Source organism: Heloderma suspectum, chromosome 4, assembly GCF_057233095.1.
Source record: "Heloderma suspectum isolate Gila_16-S chromosome 4, 16-S_ref, whole genome shotgun sequence".
NCBI lineage: Eukaryota > Metazoa > Chordata > Lepidosauria > Squamata > Helodermatidae > Heloderma > Heloderma suspectum.
Genome location: NC_139461.1, coordinates 66,555,147 through 66,582,074, shown reverse-complemented (window position 1 = coordinate 66,582,074; position 26,928 = coordinate 66,555,147). Strand labels below are relative to the sequence as shown.

Genomic DNA, 26,928 nt, shown 5'->3' with positions numbered 1-26,928 from the left:
GTTCTCTGTCCCAGGAGAAGGGATGTTTAAAAAGTTTTTATAGAGTCTGTGGGACCTTGGAGCACTGGGTGCAGGAGCTTGCTTGGAAAATACAGGATATTCAAGTCCTTCTTCCGCCACTGTATGCTTCTCTAAGTCCTATTTCACCTTCTGTGAGTTGGTGCCAATTGATCAGAAAACATAAAGACCTTAAACTGTTTTTCATTCATCATAACTTATGATGAATGAACTTATCCTTCTGAAATTTTGCAGGTTTCCTACCGAGGGACACCTGTATGGTGTATGCCATTTTCATACGAATTGTCAAATGAATAAATAAAATAATGCCCACCGAGCCCCCATGGAGGTGGAAAGGGGAAAATAAATCACTTCCTCACCATTAATTTGAAGACTCCACAAAAACTACTGCACTTATCCTTCCAATATTTTGTGGGTTGGCTATCTCTATCCTGTATGCCATTTTCAACAATTGTTCACAAAGAAGGGGGATAAGCATATCGTTTTTTGGAAACCCCCAAACTGTTTAATGTTTAATTAAATGTTTAATATTTAAAGACTGTTTAATGCATCAGTTGAATTGTTTATCGTTGTCACTGACATTTTAGTTGTTTTACTGGGTAATTATATTTTAGTGGATAATTGTTTTAGCTATTTTAAATGTTGTATGTTTCAGTTTTGTTGTAAGTTGCCTTGAGTCTTTTTTGGAGAAAATAAATAAATAAATAAATGTTACAATCAGAAGTGTCAAGTATGTTTGCAATTTTCATACAATTCTGCCAAGAAATAAATAATTATTGACCCATAACTATCTTTGTAAAGAAAGGGGAGGATCGACCAATTGCTAATATGTTACTTGTAGCCTGGATTCTTATCGGAAAATTTGGGGAAAAGAAAGAAACACCACCTTTCTTAAGTTATGGGAAAATAGTGTATGGCAATGAATATTAATGTACAAAATAATTCTATATAAAACCTGGGAAGGTAGAGCAACAAAGAAAGACTCAATGCGACAGTGGAGTAAATTTATTATTTACTGGAAAGGAAGAAATAAACTGAAGAAGTCCTGGAAGTAACTTTGTTATTGGAAAATAGTATGTTCAAGCTGGGATAATAACTATTGTTATTTTTGATTTTTGATTTACTGTTTATTAAGTCTTATGTAATGAATATAAATGGAGATTTTTATTATGATTATGATTATGATGTGTTATTTCTGGCCCCTTTAGTACCTTACTATTGATTGTATAATTGTGCATTGCGTTGTTTTTATTTTTGTTTAATAATAATTTAATAAAAAAGGAATAAAAGAGTTATTGACCCATTTTGCATAATACACTAGAATCACTGTGAGTTATTTAACCCATGAGCCACAGCACATGCTGGGTGCCATTTTGAATATGCAACCCTCGATGGGGGTGTGGCATGTTGTCCAAACCCCGCCATTGAGGTTTTTGTGCAGGATGACATGTTGCAACCCATTGCAGGTTGCATATTCAAAATGGCACCCAGCGCATGCTGTGACTCATCATGGGTTAAATACTCCATGGTGAGCCAGTGTGTAGGGTGAACTGGGCCAGAGACTCTTCACTTTGAAAACAAATCAAAATATAAAGGCACTTAGCTAGCACAAACTTCCCTGCATCCATTTGTCTAAAATTTGGCAGGGTTGATCTCCTCACAAAGGGCTACTATGCATACAGATTTCATCAAATTCTGTCCAACCGCAAAAACAGGATAGTCACTTGTTGATTTCCAATGACAGAAAATGGGTGGTATGATGGTTTGGATTCCTGAACTGAAGTTTGTATTTAGCTCTAAATTGAATTGGGCAGCCTTTGAATCAGTCCAAGATGAACTGGGCTGTTTTCCAAGACGCCAAATCACGGTTCAAATATCTGTCTATCTATCTATCTATCTATCTATCTATCTATCTATCTATCATCTATCTATCTATCATCTATCACAGTTAATTGACATGTTTATTCCTCCATACAGAATTTTGGGAGGAGCAATAGCTCATTAGTAAGGAAGACAAAGCACAAGAGCCCAGGTTTTCTCCCTGGCAGCACCAGTTGAAAGTGAGCAAGGCTGAGAAAGTCTTCTGACTAAACTTTAGAGAACCTCTGCCAGTACGAGCACCAGGCTAAATTAATTGTATACATGAACAGTGTAAAGCAGCACCAACTGCTGCTGTTTGTGTGATGATGGGTTGTCTTTCTGTCTTTTACTACACATACAGTGGGCAGCAGAAAAGTGGAAACTTCAGAAAGGCAATACACTTCAGTTTTACAACAAAGTGACCCATGGTTTTATACACCTCAGTCAAGATGGAATGGTTGATGCCCTCGGTGACAAGAAAGATAAATATGGTAAGTTTTTGTCTATTCTTTGTGATTGTAAGAGGACTCTGTAAACTAATTTCTGTAGATATCCAAAAAAAAGGCAATAGGTTATTTAAATGGAATTCTTTATATTTTTCCATAATGAAACATTACATCTCATCTGTCTAACCTACGTTGCATCACATGGGCAAGAAACCACATAGATTTTGTTTAGTTTTTGATAGAACTAGGAAGAAACAGTGATTTGACCAAAATGTTGTCCAGCTGACAATCTGAGGAGTAATTTGAAAAAAATCTGCTACAGTTGCCACTGTTTACCAGAATGCTATGGAATCCTGACAGGCTTAAATGGAATGGAATTACCAGCATTGCACATCCTAAATTTGAGGAGAAATGGTTTTGTGAAGTGGCTCCTACCCTAATTTTACTTCTCTTAATTCATCAGCATGTTTATTTTGGAGTAATTCCCATTTAACCCAATGGGGATTACTTCTGATTTGACATGCACAGGATTGTACTGTTAATCTCTGATTCCTCCTTCCCCCACCCCAAACAAAACCCAACATAGGTTGTCTTTCAAATCTTTGTGTCTGCTTTCACATGAAGCCTCTTTAAAGGTTTGGGGAGGAGGGTAAGATATTCTTACTTTTTTAAAAAAAGAAAGAAATCCTAAGTTTATTTTTAGTAGTTTGTTTAAAAATAAGGTTGGATGGAATTGCATACTGTGATTTAATATGTTTAACAAGACTGTTCCATCTGTCTTTGGTAGGATATTTAACACTGCACCTTTTGAATAAAATGAGCTGCTGGAAGAATAAAATCTTCCCACTGTGTAAAACTATGTGTTTTTCTGTTGATGTCCAACTGCTGTCCACTATAACAGCAGCCTCCAGTTCAGTAGTGAAAGTGGCAGCCATTTTTTGTGGCAGCAGTCATTTTGAATTTCCCAAAATCCAAAAAGTACCTCAGGACAGGTACTTTTTATGGGAAAGCACTTTTCTTCCCTCAAAAATAATTTTGCCTTACCCCTGAAATACAGCCAAAACAAAACAGCCAATCTTGAAGTAGGTGAAATGGCTGAGAAATGTGCCTTGGCATTTCAGTGCAGCTCTAGATTCTGAAATGAGAAGTACAAGAGCAAAAGCCTGCTTGAAAATTACTACCTTTGACCGAGAAGCACTTCCTTGTAAGAGTTCCTGGTCACATGGAGTACTATAAACACTTTTAGCCTAACATGCTTACCAATGGAGGCTGGTATCTCCGATGTCAATGTGGTGGTGAATCCACTCCGGGTTTCAGACAGAACTCTAAAGGAGCTATCCAAGGTGTTTCACATAGCTCCTTTACAGTTCTGACTGAAACCAGGAGCAGATTCACTGCCCCACTGACATCGGACCCACTAGTCTCGACTGATGCTTACACTGTCCTTGCAGACCTTCCCTGAAAACACAGGGAGATCAGAAGTGGAGGGGGGCGGATCCAGAGCATGTGCTCCTGGCTCCCTCCAGGCTTGCAGGTAACCCCACAGCAGTGAATGCCTGAAGAGAAATACAGTGAAAAGCAGGTTGAGGCTTTGGATTCCATAACATCACATCCAGGGAGGAGGTGGCTTATTAGAACAAAGTGATGATGGTGTTTTATGTATCCCAGTTTTGAGTCCTGGCATTGAAAGAAGCTTCCAGGACTAAGGCCTAGTGAGGTTCAGCAAGAAGAGGTGGAGGTCAGGGGCAATCTGCACCACAACCTCCAGGTGAAGGACAGCTAAGTTCGGGCATTTCCTTGGCACATTAAACTGATTCCAATAGTCCCGCTGAAGGTAGAACAGGCTTTTGTTATCAGCCCTTTCAGTGGGTTTTCACCCTTTCAGTGGCAGAATTAGATGAACATGTTTTTCCTCCAGGAATCATGGAAACACTACTGTGGGTTTCATCTGTGGTGGGTGATATTCATAGTTCTCTAGAGAAACACAAGGTGGCTTGGTATGTTGAAATAATGACCTGGTTCACATGTAATGGCTAACAATTACTTAAACAACCCACAGTTGTCTGTGGCCATGCTGGAGCAAGCAAGCACGCTGCCTCCTGCACACTTGTTGCTTCTGCCTTACATCTGCTTCCAGAAATAACCGAGGAATGCTCCATTCCTGGGTGGTGGTTGTAATGTGCAAACCCAGGACTCTGTTGTTTAGGGTTAGACAACCCAGAGTTTTAAATCAACAACAAACCATGGGTTAAAACTCTGTGTTGTTTAACCCTAAACAACTCAGGGTGCTGGGTTTGCATGTCATGTCAACAACCCAGGAACGGGGAGTTCTTGGTTTGATTTCAGAAAGTGGAAGTGGGTGAGTGGGCAGGTGTCAACATACTCCCTCAAGCTCATAACCAACCTATGGTTTGTTAATCATGGGCTGTTTGATTGTACAAACCAGGACATACACTAGAAAGCAGTTGTGCCACTGAAAGTTCTTCTTAGTGTGATAAGTTAACTTGTATGAAGAGAGAAATTGTATATTTCCCCCATGTGGTAATACACGGCCTCCATGCATCTATGAAACTATATATCTCCCCGAAAGGGTGAGATACAAGTTGACTTTTTCAGACATGACAATATGCAGTGGAAAGGAGAAGCAAGTGTATCTCCTTTTCACCATATGTTGTCCCATGCCAAGAGGCCCATCAATATCTCAAGATAGTTAACAGAGGTTGGGACTGAGACAAAGGTTGTTATCACAGATTAAAACTCCCTGAGATAGCAAGCTTGATAATACAGTTTCATACTGTAAAACCCATCACTTAGAATCTAAAGGCCTTATATTTTAAATCAGCAATTGGAAAAATATCACAATTTTTTAGTCCTACTAAAAGTAAAAGTCTTCATTCAGTCTTTGAGTTAAGAGAATAAGAATTGCATCCAAAACAAACTACTGTTGAACAGCAACATTCAGGTGTTTTTTTTGCCCCCCTGAATTTATTAGGTCTTTTTGATGTGACTATCAAGAAAGGAAACACGTGTGTACTTACATGCCATCAGATGCCACATCTTGCCCTTGGTCTTGTGAATGGCTCGGTCACTGGAATGGTATGAACTCTTTTCAGTGTGCCTCTTATCTTCTGAATATTTAAAATTGTATCACAAATATAACGGAAGTTAAAACAGCATTTCCAGAAGCATGTGATTAATATTATGAATTCTATATTCTAGATAGTATTAGAATACTATATTCTAAACTGTTTTTCTTTAAAGCTTTGAAATATTAAGACATTTCTTTGGGGATGAGATAGAAGGTGAATTGTGCCAGTATCTTTCAAGTGACTATTCTCAGAAATTGCTGAAGAAAAGCCTTCAGGATTTGTCTCTGCAAATTGTATGATGCTATTATGCAATGGTCCCTTCATGGATCACTGCCTTCTTGTGGTGAAGGGGCTTGTGTAACTCAGTGAAGCCATAAGCTATGCCGTGCAGGGCCACCCAAGATGGACAGGTCATGGTGGAGAGTTCTGACAAAATGTGGTCCACTGGAGAAGGAAATGGCAACCCACTCCAGTATGCTTGCCAAGAAAACCCCATGGAATGTATCACAAGGCTAAAAGATATGATGCCGGAAGATGAGCCCCTCAGGTCGGAAGGTGTCCAATATACTACTGGGGAAGAGCAGAGGGTATTTCCAAGTAGCGCCAGAAAGAGTGAAGCGGCTGGGCCAAAGCCGAAAGGACACTCAGCTGTGGATGTGTCTGGTGGTGAAAAGAAAATCCGATTCTGTAAAGAACAATATAGTTTAGGAACCTGGAATGTAAGATCAATGAATCAAGGTAAGCTGGAGGTGGTCAAACAGGAGATGGCAAGATTGAACATCGACATCTTGGGAATCAGTGAACTAAAATGGACAGGCATGGGCGAATTTAAGACAGGTGACCATTATATCTACTACTGTGGGCAAGAATCCCTTAGAAGAAATGGAGTAGCACTCATAGTCAACAAAAGGGTGGGAAAAGCAGTACTGGGGTACTATCTTAAAAATAATAGAATGATCTCAGTACGAATCCAAGGCAAACCATTCAACATCACAGTAATTCAAGTCTATGCCCCAACCACTGAGGCTGAAGAAGCTGAGGTTGATCGGTTCTATGAAGACCTACAACACCTTCTAGAATGAACACCAAAAAAAGATGTCCTCTTCATCATAGGGGATTGGAATGCTAAAGTAGGAAGTCCAGAAATCACTGGCATAACAGGCAAGCATGGCCTTGGTATACAAAATGAAGCAGGACAAAGGCTAATAGAGTTTTGCCAAGAGAACACGCTGATCATAGCAAACACTCTTTTCCAACAGCACAAGAGGCGACTCTACACATGGACATCACCAGATGGTCAATATCGAAATCAGATTGATTATGTCCTTTGCAGCCAAAGATGGAAAAGCTCTATACAGTCAGTAAAAACAAGACCTGGAGCTGACTGTGGCTCAGATCATGAGCTGTTTCTTGCAAAATTTCAGCTTAAATTGAAGAACGTCGGGAAAACCAATAAACCATTCAGGTATGAGCTCAATCATATCCCTTATGAATATACAGTGGAGGTGAGGAATAGATTTCAGGGATTAGACCTGATAGACAGAGTGCCTGAGGAACTATGGACGGAGGTCTGTAACATTGTTCAGGAGGCAGCAACTCAATCCATCCCCAAGAAAAAGAAATGCAAGAAAGCCAAGTGGCTGTCTGATGAGGCTTTACAAGTAGCTGAGGAAAAAAGGGAAGCGAAAAGCAAGGGAGAAAGGGGAAGATATACCCAACTGAATGCAGAGTTCCAGAGAATAGCAAGGAGAGACAAGAAGGCCTTCTTAAATGAACAATGCAAAGAAATCGTGGAAAACAATAGAATGGGAAAGACGAGAGATCTCTTCAAGAAAATTGGAGATCTCAAGGGAACGTTTTGTGCAAAGATGGGCATGAAAAAGGACAAAGAAGGCAGGGACGTAACAGAAGCAGATGAGTTTAAGAAGAAGTGGAAAGAATACACAGAAGAACTATACAGGAAAGATCCTAATGTCCCTGATAGCCATGATTGTGCGGTCACTGAACTTGAGCTGGACATCCTAGAGAGTGAAGTCAAGTGGGCCTTAGGTAGGGATGGCGGAGAATTTCTGAGAATTTCTCCACAAATCCCGATGAGGCCGAATGCCAATGCATTCGGCCCCCCGAAATTGGCGGTGAAATTCTCCGCCCCCCTGCCCCCCCCCCCCCCCGGGATGGGACTTACTTCCTGCGAATGTCCCTCTCGGCGGCGGGTCCCAGCGGCGGTTCGGCAGTGGTTCGGCGGGGCCGGGGCAGCGGCCGGTCTTCCGACCGGCTGCCGCCACCGCCATTACAAAATAAAATAAAAAACAAAACCCCGTGATAGGCTACGTAACGATTAACGTAGCCTATCACGGCTAGATTTCCAAAGTCAGCCATGATAGGCTATGTTAATCGTCACGTAGCCTATCACGGGTGACTTTGGGAAAAAAAAAAGTGCGTATGCAAATGGCGGCAGCCCATACTGAGATGACAGTATTCCAGCTGAGCTATTTAAGATCCTAAAAGATGATGCTGTTAAAGTGCTGCACTCAATATGCCAACAAATTTGGAACACTCAACAGTGGCCACAAAACTGGAAAAGCTGTATTTACGTAGCCTATCACGGCTATAGTGATGAAGCGAATGGCGGCCGCAGCCACCATTTGCAAGTCAGCGTGAATGGCAGCAGGTAGGTGTCCCGTTTCGCGCGCCTTTCGCGTGGTGGGGGTAAGGAGGGGCTTCGTTCCGCCATGGATTTCGGGGGGCCGAATGCACTGGCATTTGGCCTCACCGAGATCCATGGCAGAATGGGCGAAAGTCCCTTACCTGTTCTCGAAGCTTGCTTCACGGTGGGCAGGAGGCGCTTCGGTTCTCCCCCCGAAGTTCAGGTGAGGGGGGGGAGGCGCCCCGCCTCGCCCGCCGAAATTCAGGCCGGGGGGGAGGCGCCCCATCCCTCACCGCTGAAATTCAGGCCGGGTAGAAGCGCCCCGTCTACCCGGCCGCGAAAAAAAAAGTAAAAAAAAACAAAAACACACACACACCCGTGATAGGCTACGTAATGATTTATGTAGCCTATCACGGCTAGATTTCCAAAGTCAGCCGTGACAGACTATGTAAATTGTCATGTAGCCTATCACGGGTGACTTTGAAAAAAAAAAAAAGTGCGTACACAAATAGTGGCTCCCATGGGGACCGCCATTTGCGTTCCTTATTTTGGCATGTCTAGTCTACGTAAATATTTACATAGACTATGGCGAAAATAAGGGCAACGCTAATAGCGTTCCCTTATTTTCGCCGTAGTCTACGTAAATGTTTACGTAGACTAGACGTGCCAAAATAAGGAACGCAAATGGCGGTGCCCATGGGCCGCTGCCATTTGCATACGTGCTTTTTTTTTTCCCCAAAGTTAGCCGTGATAGGCTACGTAACGATTTACGTAGCCTATCATGGCTGACTTCGGAAATCTAGCCGTGATAGGCTACGTAAATCGTTACGTAGCCTATCACGGGTGGTTTTTTGTGTTTTTTTTACCGCACTTTTTTTTTTTGCAATGGCGGCGGCGGCAGCCAGTCGGGAGACTGGCCGCCGCCCCCGCCCCCGACGAAACGCCGCCGAAACGCCACCGGGACCCGCCGCTGAGAGGGATATTCGGCCACGGTAAGTCCCATCCCGGGGGGGGCAGGGGGCCGGCGGAGAATTTCCCCACCAATTTTGGGGGGCTGAATGCGTTGGCATTCGGCCTCCCAAAGATTCGGGGAGAAATTCTCCGCCATCCCTAAACTCAGAAGCACTTGCAAATAGCATCCTAAATATCAAGCTTCTGCTTGTCGACTCTTAAGTAAGCAAATCTCCTGCTTGCAAAAGGCACACCTTAATCCTATGCCACAGCTCTCCTACCTGCAAAATGCACAGCTCAAAATGTTTGCAACTGCTCAATTCTTTGCAGGGTATTTAAAGGTGAATTGCCTTTAAACACCCTCTTATCTCTGATCAGTGATCTGAGAGAACAGCAAAAGGGGATGGATGGAGACCCCACCCACCATCCCTGTTGTAAGCCTTACAAGATGTAAGCCTTACATATGTAAGGCATATTCTTATTGTTTATAGACAACTTTCAAGTTTTGATGTCATATCAAGTAGACTTTAACCATTTCCCCTGTCTGGATCATGACTAAGGATTATTTGTAACCATAATTTAATTTGTTTTTGAAACATTTGATGGAGTACAAAATATAAATTCAAGCTGTACAAAACATACAAAAGTGCATGGAGAAAAATGCACCCATACATCTGTGTGTGCATATGCACACAACACATGCACAAAGTTCATCTATTTATATCTTTTGATATCATATGAGTAAACTCAATTTAATCCACATTAATCGACAAAGCCAACACTGGTCCTCCACTCAACTGAAGCATACTTTGGAATAATTGCAGTGGCATACAGCTTGCAATATCCAGTATGGCTGTGGACAGTAGGCAGCAATAATATATTTGGGTTATGAGTGTGCATCCCCCATCTCCAGGGCTTCCATATGACCGCTAATATGACTGTGTGCACATCATAGTTCCTGATTAACCCTTACATACACACATTGTATCACTTTAAGAAAAGCGTGGAACTGGAGAAATATTCTGTAACCTCACATAAAGTGATCGCACGTAGGGCAGAACTGCATGATACATCCTCCATGCCATTACTAGGTGTGTAAGAAGCCTAAGGCTGGGGCTCATGTGTTTGTACCCTGTATCCATGATTGTAACAAATAGTGCGAACCGACTACATGCTGGTGTACATAATGGTTATATGTCTTTGACCAATTCTTGTTGTTACAGTATCAAGTGGTGAACCTTTTTGAGTTAGTTTACTGAAATAATGGATGTCAGATATCTTCAAGCCTTGAGAAGGTGTTATTTATTTACATTTACATATACATATACATTTATATTTATATTTATGGGCTCCTTTTCCACTGGAAAGCCTTCAAAGTAGTTCATATATCAAAAGTAAATATTATGGTTTTATTTTTTTAAATTCGAAGTTTGGGTAGATTTTGTGCAGGATCAGCCATCCTACCCTCAGCATTCATACCAATCTCAAAGGTTTCTTTGTAGTAATAGTAGTAGTAGTACATAACACATTTTTTTTTCTTTTTAAGTGCAGCAGTCCAGGATGATCTCCTGCAGTAGAATCCAGAGTCCTACTTAGGCTCAACAAATGCTAAAGCAACCTGATTTGGGGGGGGGGGGAGGTATAATTTCCCAAGAAATTGTTCAGATGCCTAATATTTCCAGACAACACAATCTTAGGCAATGTAAATCCTGCAGCTGTCAGCAGCTTGGGAACAGGAATATGAAGCCAAGAGCAGGAAACATCGATATAGTAGGCTGATCTTCAGTGTCAATAGCAACATGCTTCTGGCATCGTGACAGGGTTAAATAGTTATGCAAAAGCATAAAGCCATGACCTGATATCAGTATGTCTGGAAGTTCATATGGATGATTAGACCCATCTTGCCCTTATTAGGACTGTGGCGATATCCACTGTGAGCTGCGGGTTCATGTTCAACCAAATCGCTGCACAATTCTGGAATCTGCCCAGAACCCTGGGCAAACTGTTACTTTCAATCTCCAAGGCACAGTAGCTGATGATACCACAGTCTACTCAGGACTAACAAAGGAGTTTGTTGTTCATGTTAAGGTAAGACTGGAGAACCAAGACAATCAGGTGGTATAGCATATAAGGCTCTTCATTAATTGATCAGGTTTCAAAAGATGAAAGAGAGATCTCCACCCACTAGGTGGAGCTGAAGACTGCAATTGCAACTTAACACTGTGAAATCACTTTATGAGTTTGTGGGAAAAATGTCTTTGTTCCTTGTGGTCCTGTATCATTCTGTGGGAGATATGCAAAAGGTAGATGAGGTTGTGTACAAATGTTTCAGAATGATGGAGTGTAATACACAGGACTGTTTCACACTTTCTGTGTTTGTTCCGTTCTGCCCTACACCACTCTTCCTTATATAGTATTAATATCTGTTTTTCATTTGTGAAACAGCATCAGTTTTATTTTGCTGTGAAAATACAAGCTCCCCACATCAGCTTTCCAACCTATTTACTTGTGGCAAAAGAAATACATGTGCCGGATTTCACAAGTGTGGTGTAGTAATAGGTGATGTGAGCTAGTGTGACTAAGTGGTAGGGATGTACGAAAGTGACTTACCTGTTCGCGGATGTGGTTCGCGATGAGGGGGAGGCGCTCTGGTCCTCCCCCCCGGAATCCTGCCTGGCCAGCTCCGCTCCACGACGGCTCCGCGGACCAGCCAGCCAGGGCCATCCACAGCCAGAGTTCCGGCTGCGGATGGGCTGTTGCGGACGCAAATGGCGGCCAGGCTGCTGTAATAGGCTATGTGATAGGCTATGTAAGTATTTACGTAGCCTATCACGCCAAGCCAAAAAACCCACAAAACCAGTATAGGCAAATGGCGGCGGCTACGGCGGCCGCCATTTGCATTCCCTATTTTTTGCTGTTCTAGCCTACATAAATATTTACATAGGCTATTACGGCGAAAAAAAGGGGAATACAAATAGTATAGTGGGCGCTATTTGCGTTCCTTTTTTTTCGCCGTAATAGCCTACGTAAATATTTACATAGGCTAGAATGGCGAAAAAAAAGGAATGCAAATGGTGGCTGCTGTAGCCGCTACCATTTGCGTACGCTGGGTTTTTGGGGGGAGGTTAGCCGTGATAGGCTATGTAAATACTTACGTAGCCTATCACAGCAGCAATGGCAGCTGCAGCAGCCCGGCCGCGGCCAGCCAGGAGACCAGCCGCCAGAGCCGCCGGAGCCGCCACTGCCACCGCCGGAACCGCCGCATCTGCCCCAGGTTCTGTCCCAGGGGGATTCCGCGGCAGGGCAGGAGGCAGAAGGCCATTCCGCCATGGATTCCGTGGCGGAATTCTCTGCCATCCCTACTAAGTGGACTGAGCTGTGAGCCATGCAATACTTAGGGCTGGTCCAGAACGTGCCTTGGTCATGAGCTGCCTTAGGCAAACCACTGTCTCTCAACTCCCCTTGCCCAGCAGCTGAAATATGGGGGCAATAATATTGACCTACCCTATAGGGTTGTTGTAAAGAATATTTTGGCCCAAAGAAAAGTTACACTAATTCCTTAGCATGTAGTTGAGGCTTATCTTTTTTTACTCTAGTGGAAGTGCACAGACTTGATTTGCATCAGGCCCACCAGAATCCCAAAAGGGATGATTAAACCTCCCCCCACCCACCATTTATTTCCCAAAATTTACCTCCCACCCCCAGGCCCCAGGAGAGCTTCAAAAAAGGAGAAAAAACTCCATTGGCACCAGTGGATACTATTTTTTTAACTTCCCCCTCCCTGGAATTTGGGGAAAAAATGGTGTGTTGTGGGGGAGGAAGGTTTATCCCTCCCCTCCCAGAGGACAATGGTCCCAATCCAAAACAGGATCATGCACACTTACAGTACAGTAAAGAAAAAGAAAAACCACCTCAGCTACATGCTACATGATTACCATAAGCTACACTTTGGCTTTAAGATAATGAAGGTGAGCACTTTTGAACACTCTAAAGAAGTATTGTTGTTATTTTTTTCTTCATTTGTGAAGTAACTCACAATGACTGGCTATAACATAAGAAAAGAGAAGTGGCTGAAACTATTGTTATGAAGCCTTTAGCGTAGTCTAGTAGCAAAGTTAGGATGATTACAAATTCAAAACCATCTCTCCTCACCCCTGTTTTGCTTAACATCCAGCCTGATGAAGAGTTCTGAAAAACCAGAAAGGTTGCTAATTATTTTGGATGGTCCTAATAACAGTATTTCCCAGTTGTAGATTTTGGGTCTCTTTGTAATGGTCAACACAGAATGTTTCCAGAATGACCCCACACACGCACGCACTCACACGCACACACACGTACACACATGCCCTCAAGATTTCAGAACTCTCTTTCTCTGGTTTTAGGGACAGGTTCTTCACAACCTGTGAAGAACCTCCCCCTCTAGTGGCTCCCCCTCTAGTGACTGAAACACATATCCAACTTTCTGTTATAGTATTTCAAAATAAGTTCAAGAAAAGCTATTATTTATCATTAAATAGATACAGAGCACCTTAACTATGCAGTGCTCTAGGATACCTATCTTAGTAGGCCTATCAAGCTGGCCACTACACTAATCTTTTCATTTAACAGATGAGGAACTGAGGGCAAGAAGTCTGAATTCCTCAAAGCTACCTATGGCATCTGTGGCTCAGTCAGTTGGGATTTGAATCCAGCTATCCCAGATCCAAGTTCAGCACTATCTACTTACTAGCTTTCTCTATAGTTTCCTGTAGTTTCTTTGCTCCAGATGTATTATAAATATACCTCTTCCAAGAGAATGGCATAGATACACAAATGCCAGAAAAATATTTGTGTGATGGGTGGGGGTGGGGTGGGGGGGTTGATGAGCTTATAGACCCACTTGTTTAGGCTGTTATAGACATATGTGTAAAGTTAGAAAATATAAACTCATTTGGCTAAAGTAAAAGAAACTCTCTTATTCACTTCTATGGAAATACAAGTGTGACCTGCCATCTCAGATAATAATAATGGCTATTCCCTGATTTGTTGTGGGTAACAAGGACAGGGCTGTAGTCAATGTACAGGGCTGAGAAAAAACCCTGAAGAGTGGAAGGAAGTCCGAAAGGCAATTTATTTACAGCTGGTTCTCTTTGCTGATTTCTAGGGAGTGTTCCACAACAGTGCCATAATTTTGCTCACTACTAGCTACTGCCAATCTCTCTGCCTGAAGCCTGATGGGAGCTGCAGTGGAGCAGGAAATCAATCTGATTACTCTTACTGGAGAGTACATAAAATCAGCTCTGGGGTTTGCATGTTTGAAAGTGCAAAACACCCAAGAATGTATCTGAGGATCAAGGATGGCCAGTGTAATGGAACAGTAAGCAGTTTTGTTCATACTTTACCTGCAATTGTGAAGACAACTTGCCACAGGAAGAAAGCAATTTTAAAATGTGTAAACATGGAAGTACCTGACTAAGACTTGATGGTCCACTGATTTTTGTTTCTCGGTGATCTGGTATGATCTGGTTCACATGTCACAATGAGCCTCTGCAACCCTGGTTTATCATGGTGTGTGAATTGGGCCAACATGAGCCAGGGACTATATAAAGTATTTCAGATACTTCAGTGTCTATTATATAATACATTGTATCTACCTTATCCCCCACCCCTAACACCTGGCCAGGATAAAGTTAATTAACAATGGGTTTCTTCATCATAATTTTAAATCTGGTTTTGAGGTCAATGCCAATTGCTGATTAAAACTGGCTTGTTACCTATGAGACGACCAAAGTATTGTATGTAATAAGTATCATTAGACTTGTAGTAATGAGAATGCCAAAGGATGAATTGAAATGTCTACTATAATGTTGTATTCAACTATTAATAAGATGGCAAAGCTCTCAGACTCTTAATAATAGCTTCTTTAGAACAAAGATAGAATAATAGCTGAACAAATAGACTTACTATTTAAAGTATTATCCTGGTGGAGGCTGCATCAGGTTCTACAGGAAATATTAGCCATATACAGGCATTCTGCTTGTATGTGTAGGGATAAAGCAGGGAGGAGTGGGTGGGCATGCATGTAAGCCCCACCCCCAATGTCACTATGTGTTGAGCATGAAGGTCTGATAAGGCAGGGAGGGGCTGTGATCACAGGAGCTCTGTAAGCACATTCACCTGAATGTTCTTACAGATCCCTATTCAGACCTCTGCTCTTAATGCATGAAGGTCTAACCTGCAGCCAGTGTGTGGGGACATTGGGGGTGGGGCTTACATGCATGCCCATGTCCCCCTCCCCACTTTAGTCCTACATGCAAGTAGGCAAACATTTGCATAAGGCTATTACATTTAGAAATCCACTCAATGTTTTATAGTGGTTCAAATATTCCAAATCTGGAGTAGTTCCAACCCAGATTTTTATTTATAGTTTGTCTACTCATAGGTTGAGCTTGGATAGGCAACCATGACAGTTTCTGATAGGCCTCACTCTGCACTTATGTTTGTATGGAATTGTTTTAAGAAAGCTAGGTTTCATTTGCCTTGAACATTTTGTGTCCATGAAGGATCTTACAGTAAAGTTTGGACTTCTACATATTTGGGAGCCAGTAAGTTTCAGGATAGCTCTCAGATTCCTTCATAGCGTGTACAAGTTACTTACTGTACCAATAGACATTTTCCCTTGTGCTGGACACCTTTAAAAAAGAAACTTGTAGGACCAAATGTGCTTGCAATTCTTTGAAACCTTTCTGAGTAAAGGCTTTAACACATCCATGAAATACAAGTAATGAATAGTTTTGAAATGACTAATATAGGTGTCATTTACCTCAAAATTGCACCAATATGTATTTGCTAAATTAAGAGGCTCAGATTTTTCACAGTTCCTACCTTTCACAAAATATTGAAAAACTGGGAGTTTGGGCTGTGAAGTAGGTTAAATGTTTCCTAAACTGCTTAATGAATCAGAATTCCTCTGACTCATGCAATATGACTCACATTTTCAGTACACTTGATATCTATGTAAAAAATATCATCCTTCACCACTGGCATAAGTGCACTGCCAAAGTATCTATTATACTTACTATCCTTGCATACAACCACCACTCCTGACAGTAGCCATGGAGAGACTTGGCTTCTCCTCAGGCTTAATCTCTTAGAGCAAGATGTTAGGTCTGCCCCATCTGCCTTTATAATTCCTTTGCCTTTGTGGACATTTTCCTCTGATGATTTCACCAGCTGGCATGTAGCTGGTTTTGGTCGACTTCTAGCCAGCATCTTAGTTTGCTGTCCACCAATTATCATGTTAGATGCTGAGGGAACCTGGGTCATCTTTTCAGTTCCCTTTCCATGAGGTTTAGGGAAGGGCCATAGCTCAGTGGTAGAGCACATGCTTTGCATGCAGAAGGTACCAGGTTCAATCCCTGGCATTTCCAGGTAGGGCAGGAAAAACTCCCACCCGAAACCCTGGAGACCTGCTGCCAGTGAGTGTTGACAATACTAGGCTAGATGGGTCAATGGTCAGATTCAGTACAAGGCAGCTCCCTATGTTCCTATGAGGTACCATTTCACCACATCTGTTTGGGCGTTAGGGAAGCATAACCAAAAAAAGAGGAAACACGCCACCAAATAGATGACCAAACATGGCACAGATTTGCATAAAATGTGGATATGCAAATATATATGTATAGCTGCCAATTTGGAAATAATTACTTTAATAGAAATATAATATAGTGAACCACAGTGGGGAAAACAATCTGCTGTCCAGGTGCTGACTGTTGATGGGCATTTTCAAGTCTCCTTCTCATGGTTCTTTATCTTTGAGCTTTAGTTGGACTAGACAGTACTTCAAACAGAGGACAGGCAGTCTTTCAGGTAGAGGACTGTTCTCTGTTAAGTAGGAAACATGGCCATTCTATTGGGCATAAAAGTAGAAAGATAACTAGGTATTGTGTGCAGAGTGGTGGTGGTGGGAAGAGCGATAGGTTTTTTAAAACCCCCACAAAAGATATTAAGGCCCAAACCATCTTTAGTAGTAACAGGAAAGTAGTTGTGTGTAGCCGTTGAGTCTGTATGGGGATAAACAGCCAGTGGATAAACATCCAGTTACTTGAAGAAGACCCACCCAGATAAGCATCATGAGGCACATTTGCCTCTAGATTGGCTGAGCACCCAGAAGACTGTTTCTATATGTGAAACTCCCTTATTGGATTGAGATATATTTTATACAAATGGGGGGGGAGTATTTATTTACATCTACAAATAATCTTCTAGCTGTGTGACACATTCAGTGGTATTTATGTTAATATAGTGCTTATTCACAGGGCACAGGAGATGTGGACTGTCATTTTAAAGTGGAGAAGAATTTAGAAAATGGATCTGTAAGCCTGGAATCTGCACGAAACAGAGGGATATATGTTGGCCTTCTGCCTAATGGTCAGGCCAAACCAGTTGTTCATACCGGAGAGAGCAACATTTTGTTTTACCCACAAGTTGTCAAATGTATGTAACATTTAAAAACGATCAATATTACTTTTAAAAAATATTGCTGGCAAGCTCTCTATTAAAAAAACATTATTGATAAAAATCTTAGGATGAGATTATGAGTTTTTATTATTCTCAAAAAAGTAAGTAGATAAATACATTAAATAGATTAAATTGCAGGACACGTTTTATATTTTAGCCAAATAGACATGTGGTTATAAGAAATTATGAGAGGTGGGAGATCTGCATTTGTACATTACGGGAACATTTTAATATGTCTACTCTGAAGAATGAGAGATACTATCTTCTAATGAAGAGCAATGCTTTTAATACGCCAGCTATAAAATGTATAATAATATTGGATCTCCATGACAGATCTAAGCATCAATAAATTTACAGGTTGCTATTCTGTATTGGGATGGATAAATAAGTACAGAAGCAGTGCTTGGTGAACTTGCACACACTTAATGGTGTTCACATGTTTCATTTTGGTGGAAGAGGGTTAAGACAGTGTTTTTTCTTTTTTAAAGAAGAAAATATAGGAGGATGAATGTTGTGGTGGAAGAATATGCCTCAGGGTAAGGCACGTGATGTGTATATAACACAGGAATTAGATTTTCAAGGTAGTAACAGGAATTGATTTCCATCCCATTTTGTGTAGAGAGATGTTAAGGAGTGATGAGCTTCCAGGAGAAAAAGTCAAGTATGTGTATCTACGCAATTCATAAGGAAAAGAAATGTATGTTCTTATCTTACCTTATCTTATCTTATCTTATATATTGGAATCTTGTGAGGCTGTCTTGAATTTATTGGAAGTTTCTTGAGAAATAAAAGGTGATGGCCTTTGATCTTCCATTTAATTAAATTTTAGTTGGCAGAGAAAAGCCTATGGGAACTTCTGCAACTCCTACCCAGCAGAAAGAAGTGATCAGAGAATTCAAACAGCAACCAGAAGGAATCCAAAATCTAGGGACCTACAGGCAAGCAGATTCTCCTGTCTCAGGTAAGGATCAATGTGTTTTAAAAGATCTACAGCACACAGAAAAGATTACCTAGGGAGGTAGTGGGCTCTCCCACACTGGAGACATTCAAGATGAGGCTGGACAGCCATGTATCAGGGATGCTCTGACTTGGATTCCTGCACTGAGCAGGGGGTTGGACTTGATGGTCTTATAGGCCCCTTCCAACCCTACTATGCTATGATTCTATGATTCTACAGTGCAACACTGGTTTTGTCTTGCTCCAGTTTGGCATCTTGATGATCCCAGTTTGACCTGCCATCTATTGATCAGGCACTAGTATTCTCACCACTTCAGCTTCATAAGGAGTTGAGGATGAAGGCCCCATGTCGTTATAAAGCCAGTGTATCTGATTCTCCAAGCCTCTTGAGGGAAGTGAACCATCCAGAGAGCTTTGGCTATTGGGCAGTATAGAACTGTAATAAATAAATGAAATATAAATCCCCACTGTTTTCTCCAGTCCGAGATCAAAGATAACAGGGGGGGTGCAGATGAAGGGACTCAGCTGCCCTTCCCAGTGCAGGCAGAGCGGCTTGACACGGCATGCGCCACCCCTATGGGAATGATGCCCAATGCATGGAGCCCAAGGAACTCAGACACTCCTCCCAGTGCTGGCCAACCCCCTTCCTCTGTGCCGAGAGATGCACAGAACTCTGCAGGAAGGGCGGCGTGATGATGTCAATGGGCATTGCCACACCCAGTGAAACCATCCTGCCTGTGGAGGACCTAGTGGGTGGCAATTCAGCCTCCCACCACAATTTGGTTCTGCACCCCTGCTGTAGGCAGCACGGAACTAGATGCACCAATGGCCTGACTCAGTACAAGGCAGATTCCTACGTTCCTGTGCTGGTGCTATGACTGAAACAGTTCTCCAAGGTATCAAGCAGAAGCCTTTCCTGTCCTCTGCTACCTGAAATTCCTTAACTGGAGATGCTAGGGAGTGCACCTGCTTTTTGCATGCAAACTATGTGCTCTGCCTCTGGGTTATAGCCCTTCTCCTAACACATGTACACCCAAACTGATTGGGAAAACAAAACCCAGAAAAAACATTCATGTGACTGAGCCCTGAGTAACACAGAGGTCTTGCTGGGCTTCTTAGTTACACTTTTCTCCTTTAACTCAGTCTTAATGTAGATTGCTCTAGTATCAACTGTAGATGCCACAGAACAAGAAATAGTGAGCAGCAAGTCCACAACTTTATTGAGCTAACTGTTGTTTAGAATGTTAGAAGCATTTTTTAGTTATTGTTCTTCAGGTGTATGTGGTTAAAGCATTTTTTTAAAATGTCGGGATTTATATAGGCTGATGATGTGAATCTGACAAAGCTGAGCTTTCTTATGAACAAATGAGCACAAAGCTTTATGTGGGATATGTTTTAATTAGATTATAAAGCATCTGGCCCCAAGAAACAAGGCAGTGAAAATTTTCAGTGAAGAACAGCATTTCATTTCAGCTAGGAAATACAACTCAACTAGATTGCAAGGCTTCTATTGGAATAAGTTTTTGTTTATTGATTTTGGTCTCTGTTCATTATAACCAGAGACAAAAGGCAAGAAAAAGATGTTACGAAGCACTCTGGCTTACCCATCTATTTAGCCTTTAGAAGAATGTTTTTGTCATGGTGGATTTGCATCTTGATCCCCTGATGTATAACTAATCCAGGATAACAATCAAATCCAGTTTTCAGAGTAGAACATTTTTAGCCTGTAGGAAATGAATGTCATTGGCTTACATGTCTACAAAGAAGTATTTATAGAACAGAACTTGCAGGGCATTCTTTGCTTCTGGATTTTCTGAGGGACGTTTATCATCATGGCAGAGCCTAGGCTTTATCTACAGTTTGGTCATGTTACTCATTACCCCAGTGCTTCAAATAGAGAAGATCTTTCTTTAGCCTGTGTGGGTTTGTGGTCTAAATACACATATCCTTGATAGAAATCAGTTTCAAGCAAGCATGAATCACCCACCATTAATGATGTATGGTCTGCATCTAACTTCTCTCTGGGTGTACTGGGCAGTATGTGTACAGATTGCTCATTCAGCCTAGCTCCACAAGGAGAGTGGAGTAGAATGATGAGTTTTAGTTTAACGTGCTTCTGACACCACCCAGTCAGCTACTGATAGACCAAGGTTTGTGAAGCATATAGGACATGTTTGCAGGGGTGATTTAGTCTAGTGGTATCCTATTTTCCCCCTCTTCGTGGGGTATCTAGTTTTATAATTCATATAACACACCAATGAAAAGGAGTGCATGCCTTCTTTTGAAGAATAATCAGCCCTTTTTTGACACTGACTTTCAGCAACAATTTGCTTCTTTCCCCATTGTGCTAGCAGGGTTGTCCATCACCAGGAAATCCAGCCCTCTGTGGGATCACTGGACTTCCATGGCATGCCCAACTTGGCTTGCTTTTGCAAGCCAAGCAGTGCAGTTCCCCCAAATTCCAGGGACATCTTATGCTTTTTTTGGTCTTGGCCATAATTTGTGGAAATAGAGATTTGTGCAAATTACAGTCACAAGCTGCACAAATTTGCATAATTTCTGCAATGTACAAATGCTGAATTGTGTAATTTGCACAAATTGTGGCAGTAATTTGCACAAATGACATAAATAATGGCTATATGTCTTTTTACGCTCCCCCAAAGAGGGAAATTCTGCCAGCTGGCCTGACACATCGTACACCAAGTTGGGCCAGCTGGCAGAAGACAGAATGGTGGCGGGGGTGGAGCCAATGGAAGCTCGTCAAGCTCCACCACCCCAACTACATTCCTCCAACATCCCTTTTATGCCAGTTAAGTTCTGCATGTATTGGTTCATGCTAGCTTAATGTCATCAGCAGTAGAAGCAGAACAACACTGGATGCTACTCTATATTCATATGTTCTTGGGTTTTTTTACAAAGTTGTTATTCTTTAAGGTCCTCCATATCAGTATTATTACCTGCAACTTCACTAACCTAATTCTAGTGCTGAGTGTTTGTGTGTGTGATACATAAGGTGATTTTATGGGTGATGAACATTTAGGGTAATATCCAGTCCTGCCCGTCCGCATGTGGGGCCCACCACCACTTCTGTTCCACGCTCAGCAGCCCTGCCAGTTCCATTTCACAAGTGGCACTTACCTCTTGCACAACGATGAATCCATGCTTCCGGATGCAAGTGCCCAAATGAGAAGACACGCTTGTTGCTGTAATGGGGCAGGCCAGCAGAGCTCCCTTATGCGAGCTCCCCTGAACTGCCCCCTTCCAGAAACGAGCGTTTCCTCTCATTTTGGGTTGCCCCCCAGAAGCGCTAAATCACCATTGCACAAGCAGTGGGGGCTGCTGTCACAAGAGAATTGGTGGGCTGCAAAAGAATAGACGGGGGCTTATTTATTTTATTATTGATTTATTTCAGCTGCAATCGTATGTACAATTAGCTTACCTCCAAGCAAACATTGCATGGTTAGACAATTTTTGCATTCCCTTTTGGTCTGAACAGAACTTTATTAAAATTAAATGTATCCTTACCTAGTGAGAGTTGAATTGATTGATTGATTGCATTTTTATACCGCCCCGTAGCCAAAGCTGTCTGGGCAGTTTACAGAGATTTAAAACCATTAAAAATACAGTATACAAAGTTTAAAAATTACTTACATAAAAACACATAAACAGACAGTACATACAGAGACAACATGCATCTAACATATCTCTAAAACAAATATCAGTACCTCAGGGCAAAACCCCACTTTTCAGTTTATTGCCTTGGTATGTCGAATACTGGCTCTCATCATGTGGCTGTGCATTTAAATGACATGGGCAATTTGCATATATCTGAATTTTTTTGTGACAATTATAATATTGACACACTTGGTATTACATCAGTCTCAACACTGGAGTTTCTCTGATAGTAAGAATAAGAAATGGTTAGCGGATGTTGCCCAGCTCTGCTTGTTGAGCATGTGTCTTTCTCAATGCTGCTGCTATTTTCCCTTCTCAGTTACAGCTCTCCCGGAGGGCGGAGCCACTTGAATCACTGCAAGAGCCTTTCCGGTGATCCTTCTACAGATGGGACGTGCTCCCTGTGGCAGTAGTGCAGAACTCTCTCCTCCTCCCTTAAGCTCCAAACCTACAAGAGTCAAGCTCTGCTCCTTCCTCCAGGCAGCCTCCAGAAATGCCTGGAGGAGGCAGGGGACCACAATTCTTTCATGCTAAGGAATGTAAAATAGAGTTGGTGCTGCCTCCTCTTTCAGAACACTCCTCTCCTTTTCTGATGGGAGGGATTGCCTGAGGAAGGCAGGTGGCATGCAGGTCTTTTGCACTCCTTTAAACATGAGAGAATCATACTCAGCAGCCTCCTTGAGGCATCATTCCTATTTCCTGATGCGAGGTTACTCTAGAGTGTTTACTGGAAAGTCTGGGATGAGTTTCCATTTTCTGGTGGAAGCAGCACCTGGCTGAGGGGATGAAACCTTGGCTTAAAATGGAAGGTCAGAGGATTTAGGTGCAATGTCCAATTAAATGGGTCCTAAGTTTTAATTGAGACCCATCATTTTAATCAGTTAATTGGTTTGATTAATCAATTAACTTTGGAGCTCTGCTTTTAAATATTTGTTTGCTCTGTGCCTGATTAAAAACACACACTCACACACTTTGGAGGTTCAAATAATAGTAATTAGATTATTTATGTGTTTTAAATTAAGTACATTATTATTATTATTGACTCCAAATTTATACAGGAAGAACTGAAACATTTTTTGGAGCAGTCAGCTTTTAGCACAGAACCAGAGCTTCCACACCATAAATGTTAAACAGCTCTTATACTTTCTCACCTTTTTGTGGAAACTGGGAAGTGTTTCTTCTAATGATGGAAATGCTGTCATGCATGATGTGGAATCCGAATAACACTCTGAGAGCTTCTGTTTTCCATCCATCCCCATCCGCTTTGCAATAGCACATTTTATGAGTTCACAGTCAGTTTCATTTGCTACTGCTACCAACAGATTCTGAATTGGAAACTTCACACACACCCTAATTCTTTGAACAATAAGTAATTCAAGTAATCCATAATTAGGTTACACAGGTTTTAAAACAAACCATTACTTCACTTTTGCTGTTTTAACTTTGTCCTTTACCTAATGTTCAACTTTTCAGATGTCAGGTTTCTCAGTGCACATCAGTCAGGTGATTGCATGCTTGACTTGAGTCCTAATGCTTATTACCTTCTATCTTGGGTTAATTTCAGGTATCTACTTACAATATTTACAGCCATGGTTTTCAAAGTAAGTGATGGTGATTGCAGTCCCTACAGCAGCACATCCTGTTACATAACACATCTCTGGTAACAGACATTTAAAAAGTTGCTGTCTGTGGCTTGTTAGCACTGAGTTGTTATGCAGTTGGATATGCACCTCTGTGCACTGTATGCACAGAAACATCCTTCAAATACCTAGAGCAATCAGCAGCTGTAGTGTGGTACATTCAGTTCTGAAAACACATTGTTCCACCAAAACCTATTCAGTCAAAACTAGAGTTAAGGAGGAAAAAAAATGAATGCTGTACAGAATCCTTTCTTACATAAACCAGTTGTTACATATAGTAATACATGAATAATGAAAACCCTCATAGGCCTGGTTCTGTGGTGTTTTTTTTACACAGAGGTCTTCATCAGTGGCCTAATATAACTTCAGTGAAGACTAAACATAACAAATCTGAACAAAATCAAAACAGTTCGAGGTCAGCACTGCCAAGAACGTGAGAGCAGAGGAGGGTTTTGTTTTGTTTTTAATGGATTATGCTGGTTATATTAATCAGCCATGGAATATATTGTTGAATTTTTATCTTGGAAGTGCTGGTATCTTCTTGTTTTTTGTTTCTTACAGATTTGTTATGTTTAGTCTTGTGACGTTATATCAGGCTACTGATGAAGCCTTCTGGATTGAAACATATTTGGCTTATGTTGTAATACATTTTACAGAACGAGGCCAATTCAGTTCTTTATTATTTGTGTGTCACTATATGTAACAATTAGCTTGTGCAATAAAGGATGCTGCGCTTCCTTAATTCTGTTTCTCTTTAACTCTGTTTCGACTGGAGGATTTCCCCCCCCCTGCCAATTGTTATTTGTATATCCACATTATAGTTTTCCACAGCAGTTGTCACCATGTGGGGCACTACTGTCCATGTTCGGGAGGCTGGGTGAGTTGCTCCACACCACAGGCCCCTTTTTTTACTTGAAAGCTGCCTTGTACTGAGTCAGACCATTGATGCATCTAGCCAAGTATTGTCAACGCTGACTGGCAGAAGTTCTCCTGGGTTTCAGGCAGGATTCCTTCCTAGCTGAAACCCTGGAGATGCCTGGGACCTTCTGCATGCAAAATATGGGCTCCCCCACTGAGCTCTGGCCCCTTCTGCCCCCCACCCCCCAGTTGGGGATGTTGACAAAATGTCTGCACTGACCTTTGCTCTTGCTTTTCCCAAGTTTGACTCACTGGTCATGTCAGTTATCCAGAGCACTGTGATTTGGACATACTGCATTTTTTAAAGAAATCTCTTTCACTTGTTATCCTTATGTTCTCTGAAAGATGCCTTCAGACTCATCATAATCCTGATCTACTATTGACATTCTGTACTTTACAGAGGAAAGGAGAAATATCCCAAATGGTCAGTCGCCTTTTCCTTCAGATGATAAATGGAAAGTGTCAGTACTGACGGGAGATTCAGGAACCCAAGCAAATGTCACCCTCTGGATATATGGAGACAAAGGGATTGCTGGACCAATAACTCTTGGCAAGGACAACAGAGAACAGCTGTTTCTACCCAGGACAGAAGATGCATTTCAGGTAGCTAATGAAAGCTAGAGATGTTATTTTGCTGCATATTTTCCCCCACAAGCTCATTCTTCCCTGCAGCAGGGAAAAATACCTCCTCCTATGAGTACTGCCTCAGATAAATCTGTCTAATGTCTTTGGATTCAGCATTAAATCAGCTAAGTGTATATAGCAAATGGCAGAGGGAATACTCTTTTCTGTCATATCTACAAGAGCAGGGGCAACTGCAAAAGCAAATTGTTTTCTTTAAGACCGTTATAGGCAATTGGTTGGAGACCAATATGCCTCTGTTCAAAACATAGGTAATGAAAGGAAAATAGACACCATGAGTAATGAACAGTATATATCACTTATGCAAGATTTTTGGTGCTGAATGTAATATTGCATACACTTTTGTGAACATTGCTATGAACTAAGTACTTCATTGTTGGGTCTGTAAAGAGCAATAACTTGGCTATTTTCCAACAAGTGTGAGATAAAAGGGTGCACTCTTAGGCATGTTTTTAGACAGAAAAAAAAACTCCTACAGCTCCCAGCATTCCCTGCCAGCCATGCTAGGTGGGAAAGGCTGGGAGTTGTAGCAGTTTTTTTCTTTTTCTTTCTAAACATGCATAGGGTTGCAACCTTAGTTTTATTAAGTTTATACTTCATACAAGTTATTTCTAATAGATTGTGCTAGCATATTGCAATTTTAGGGTCCACTTCACTTTGAATCTTCCACTCAAATCAGTGGGAGTTTTGTCTTTGGGTTTCAGTTTGAAAAGACTGCAGAGAAAACATTAGCATTGTCTTAAGGATGTGACACTGTCAGGTGCCTGACATTTTCATCTGATCTAAGGGATTGTTGAAGCACCAGATTGATGATAACACTTTACACATTAGTTAGGCCAAGAACTTTGGGAAGTGTAGGTTACAATATTCAAATAACTGAGACTAAATACAGTTCCCACACTGGGAAGTTAATGTTTGAATTGGCCCTATAGTCATTTTGGCAGCTCAGGGTAAACTGAAAGCCTTTTTCATCAAAGGGGCTGGCTACTCCTTGGCAGAGCATAGGAAGATATATTTTTTTTAGTAGCTCATAGGGTGAAATCTCTTTCCAACCTTTCCCAAGGAATAGCCACACAATCGATTACAGTTTTTTCTTTTTTTTTTCTTCTTTCTTTTTTTTATTATGCTGGACCTGATGAGGAAAAGATGCTGAAGCTGCATGAGCTGTAATTTGGAAGTTGAAATCCACCAACAGTAAACCTATGACTCTTGAAGGCCCAGCAGTTTCTAGTGGGGCATCCAACTTACAAGCAGTGGAGTCTGGTGGCTCTGATTTCAGTGGAGCTCTGAATACATTCCAGGTTTCAGGCAGAACCAGCCAGAACCTAGAGGAGATAGCTAAGGTGCTGGGCCTATTTTTGGGTAGGGCTCAGCACCTTGGATAGCTCCTTTAGAGTTCTGGCTGGTTCTGACGGAAACCCAGAATGGATTCATAGCCCCACTGAAATTGGAGCCACCAGCCTCTGCTTCCAAGCCAAACCTGCTGTATTCTTATGGTATTTTAACCCTCTTGGACTAAACTGTCTTCTCTTACTGACTCAATAGTCAATACATGCATGTACTGAGGGAGGAATCATAGCTCAGTG

At 41.7% G+C, this 26,928-nt stretch overlaps 1 protein-coding gene across 1 annotated transcript in view; it reads left to right on the top strand.

The window, feature by feature from the left end:
- The window catches only part of RP1 (RP1 axonemal microtubule associated), a 291,823-nt gene that overhangs the window by 47,711 nt on the left and 217,184 nt on the right, over positions 1-26,928 (top strand). The window contains exons 11-17 of the mRNA XM_084848072.1: positions 2,240-2,369; positions 5,317-5,420; positions 10,926-11,099; positions 14,155-14,367; positions 17,309-17,486; positions 18,340-18,464; positions 25,130-25,303. Of these exons, the coding sequence (XP_084704198.1) occupies positions 2,240-2,369; positions 5,317-5,420; positions 10,926-11,099; positions 14,155-14,367; positions 17,309-17,486; positions 18,340-18,464; positions 25,130-25,303 (1,098 nt within the window). The remainder of the gene's footprint in view (positions 1-2,239; positions 2,370-5,316; positions 5,421-10,925; positions 11,100-14,154; positions 14,368-17,308; positions 17,487-18,339; positions 18,465-25,129; positions 25,304-26,928) is intronic.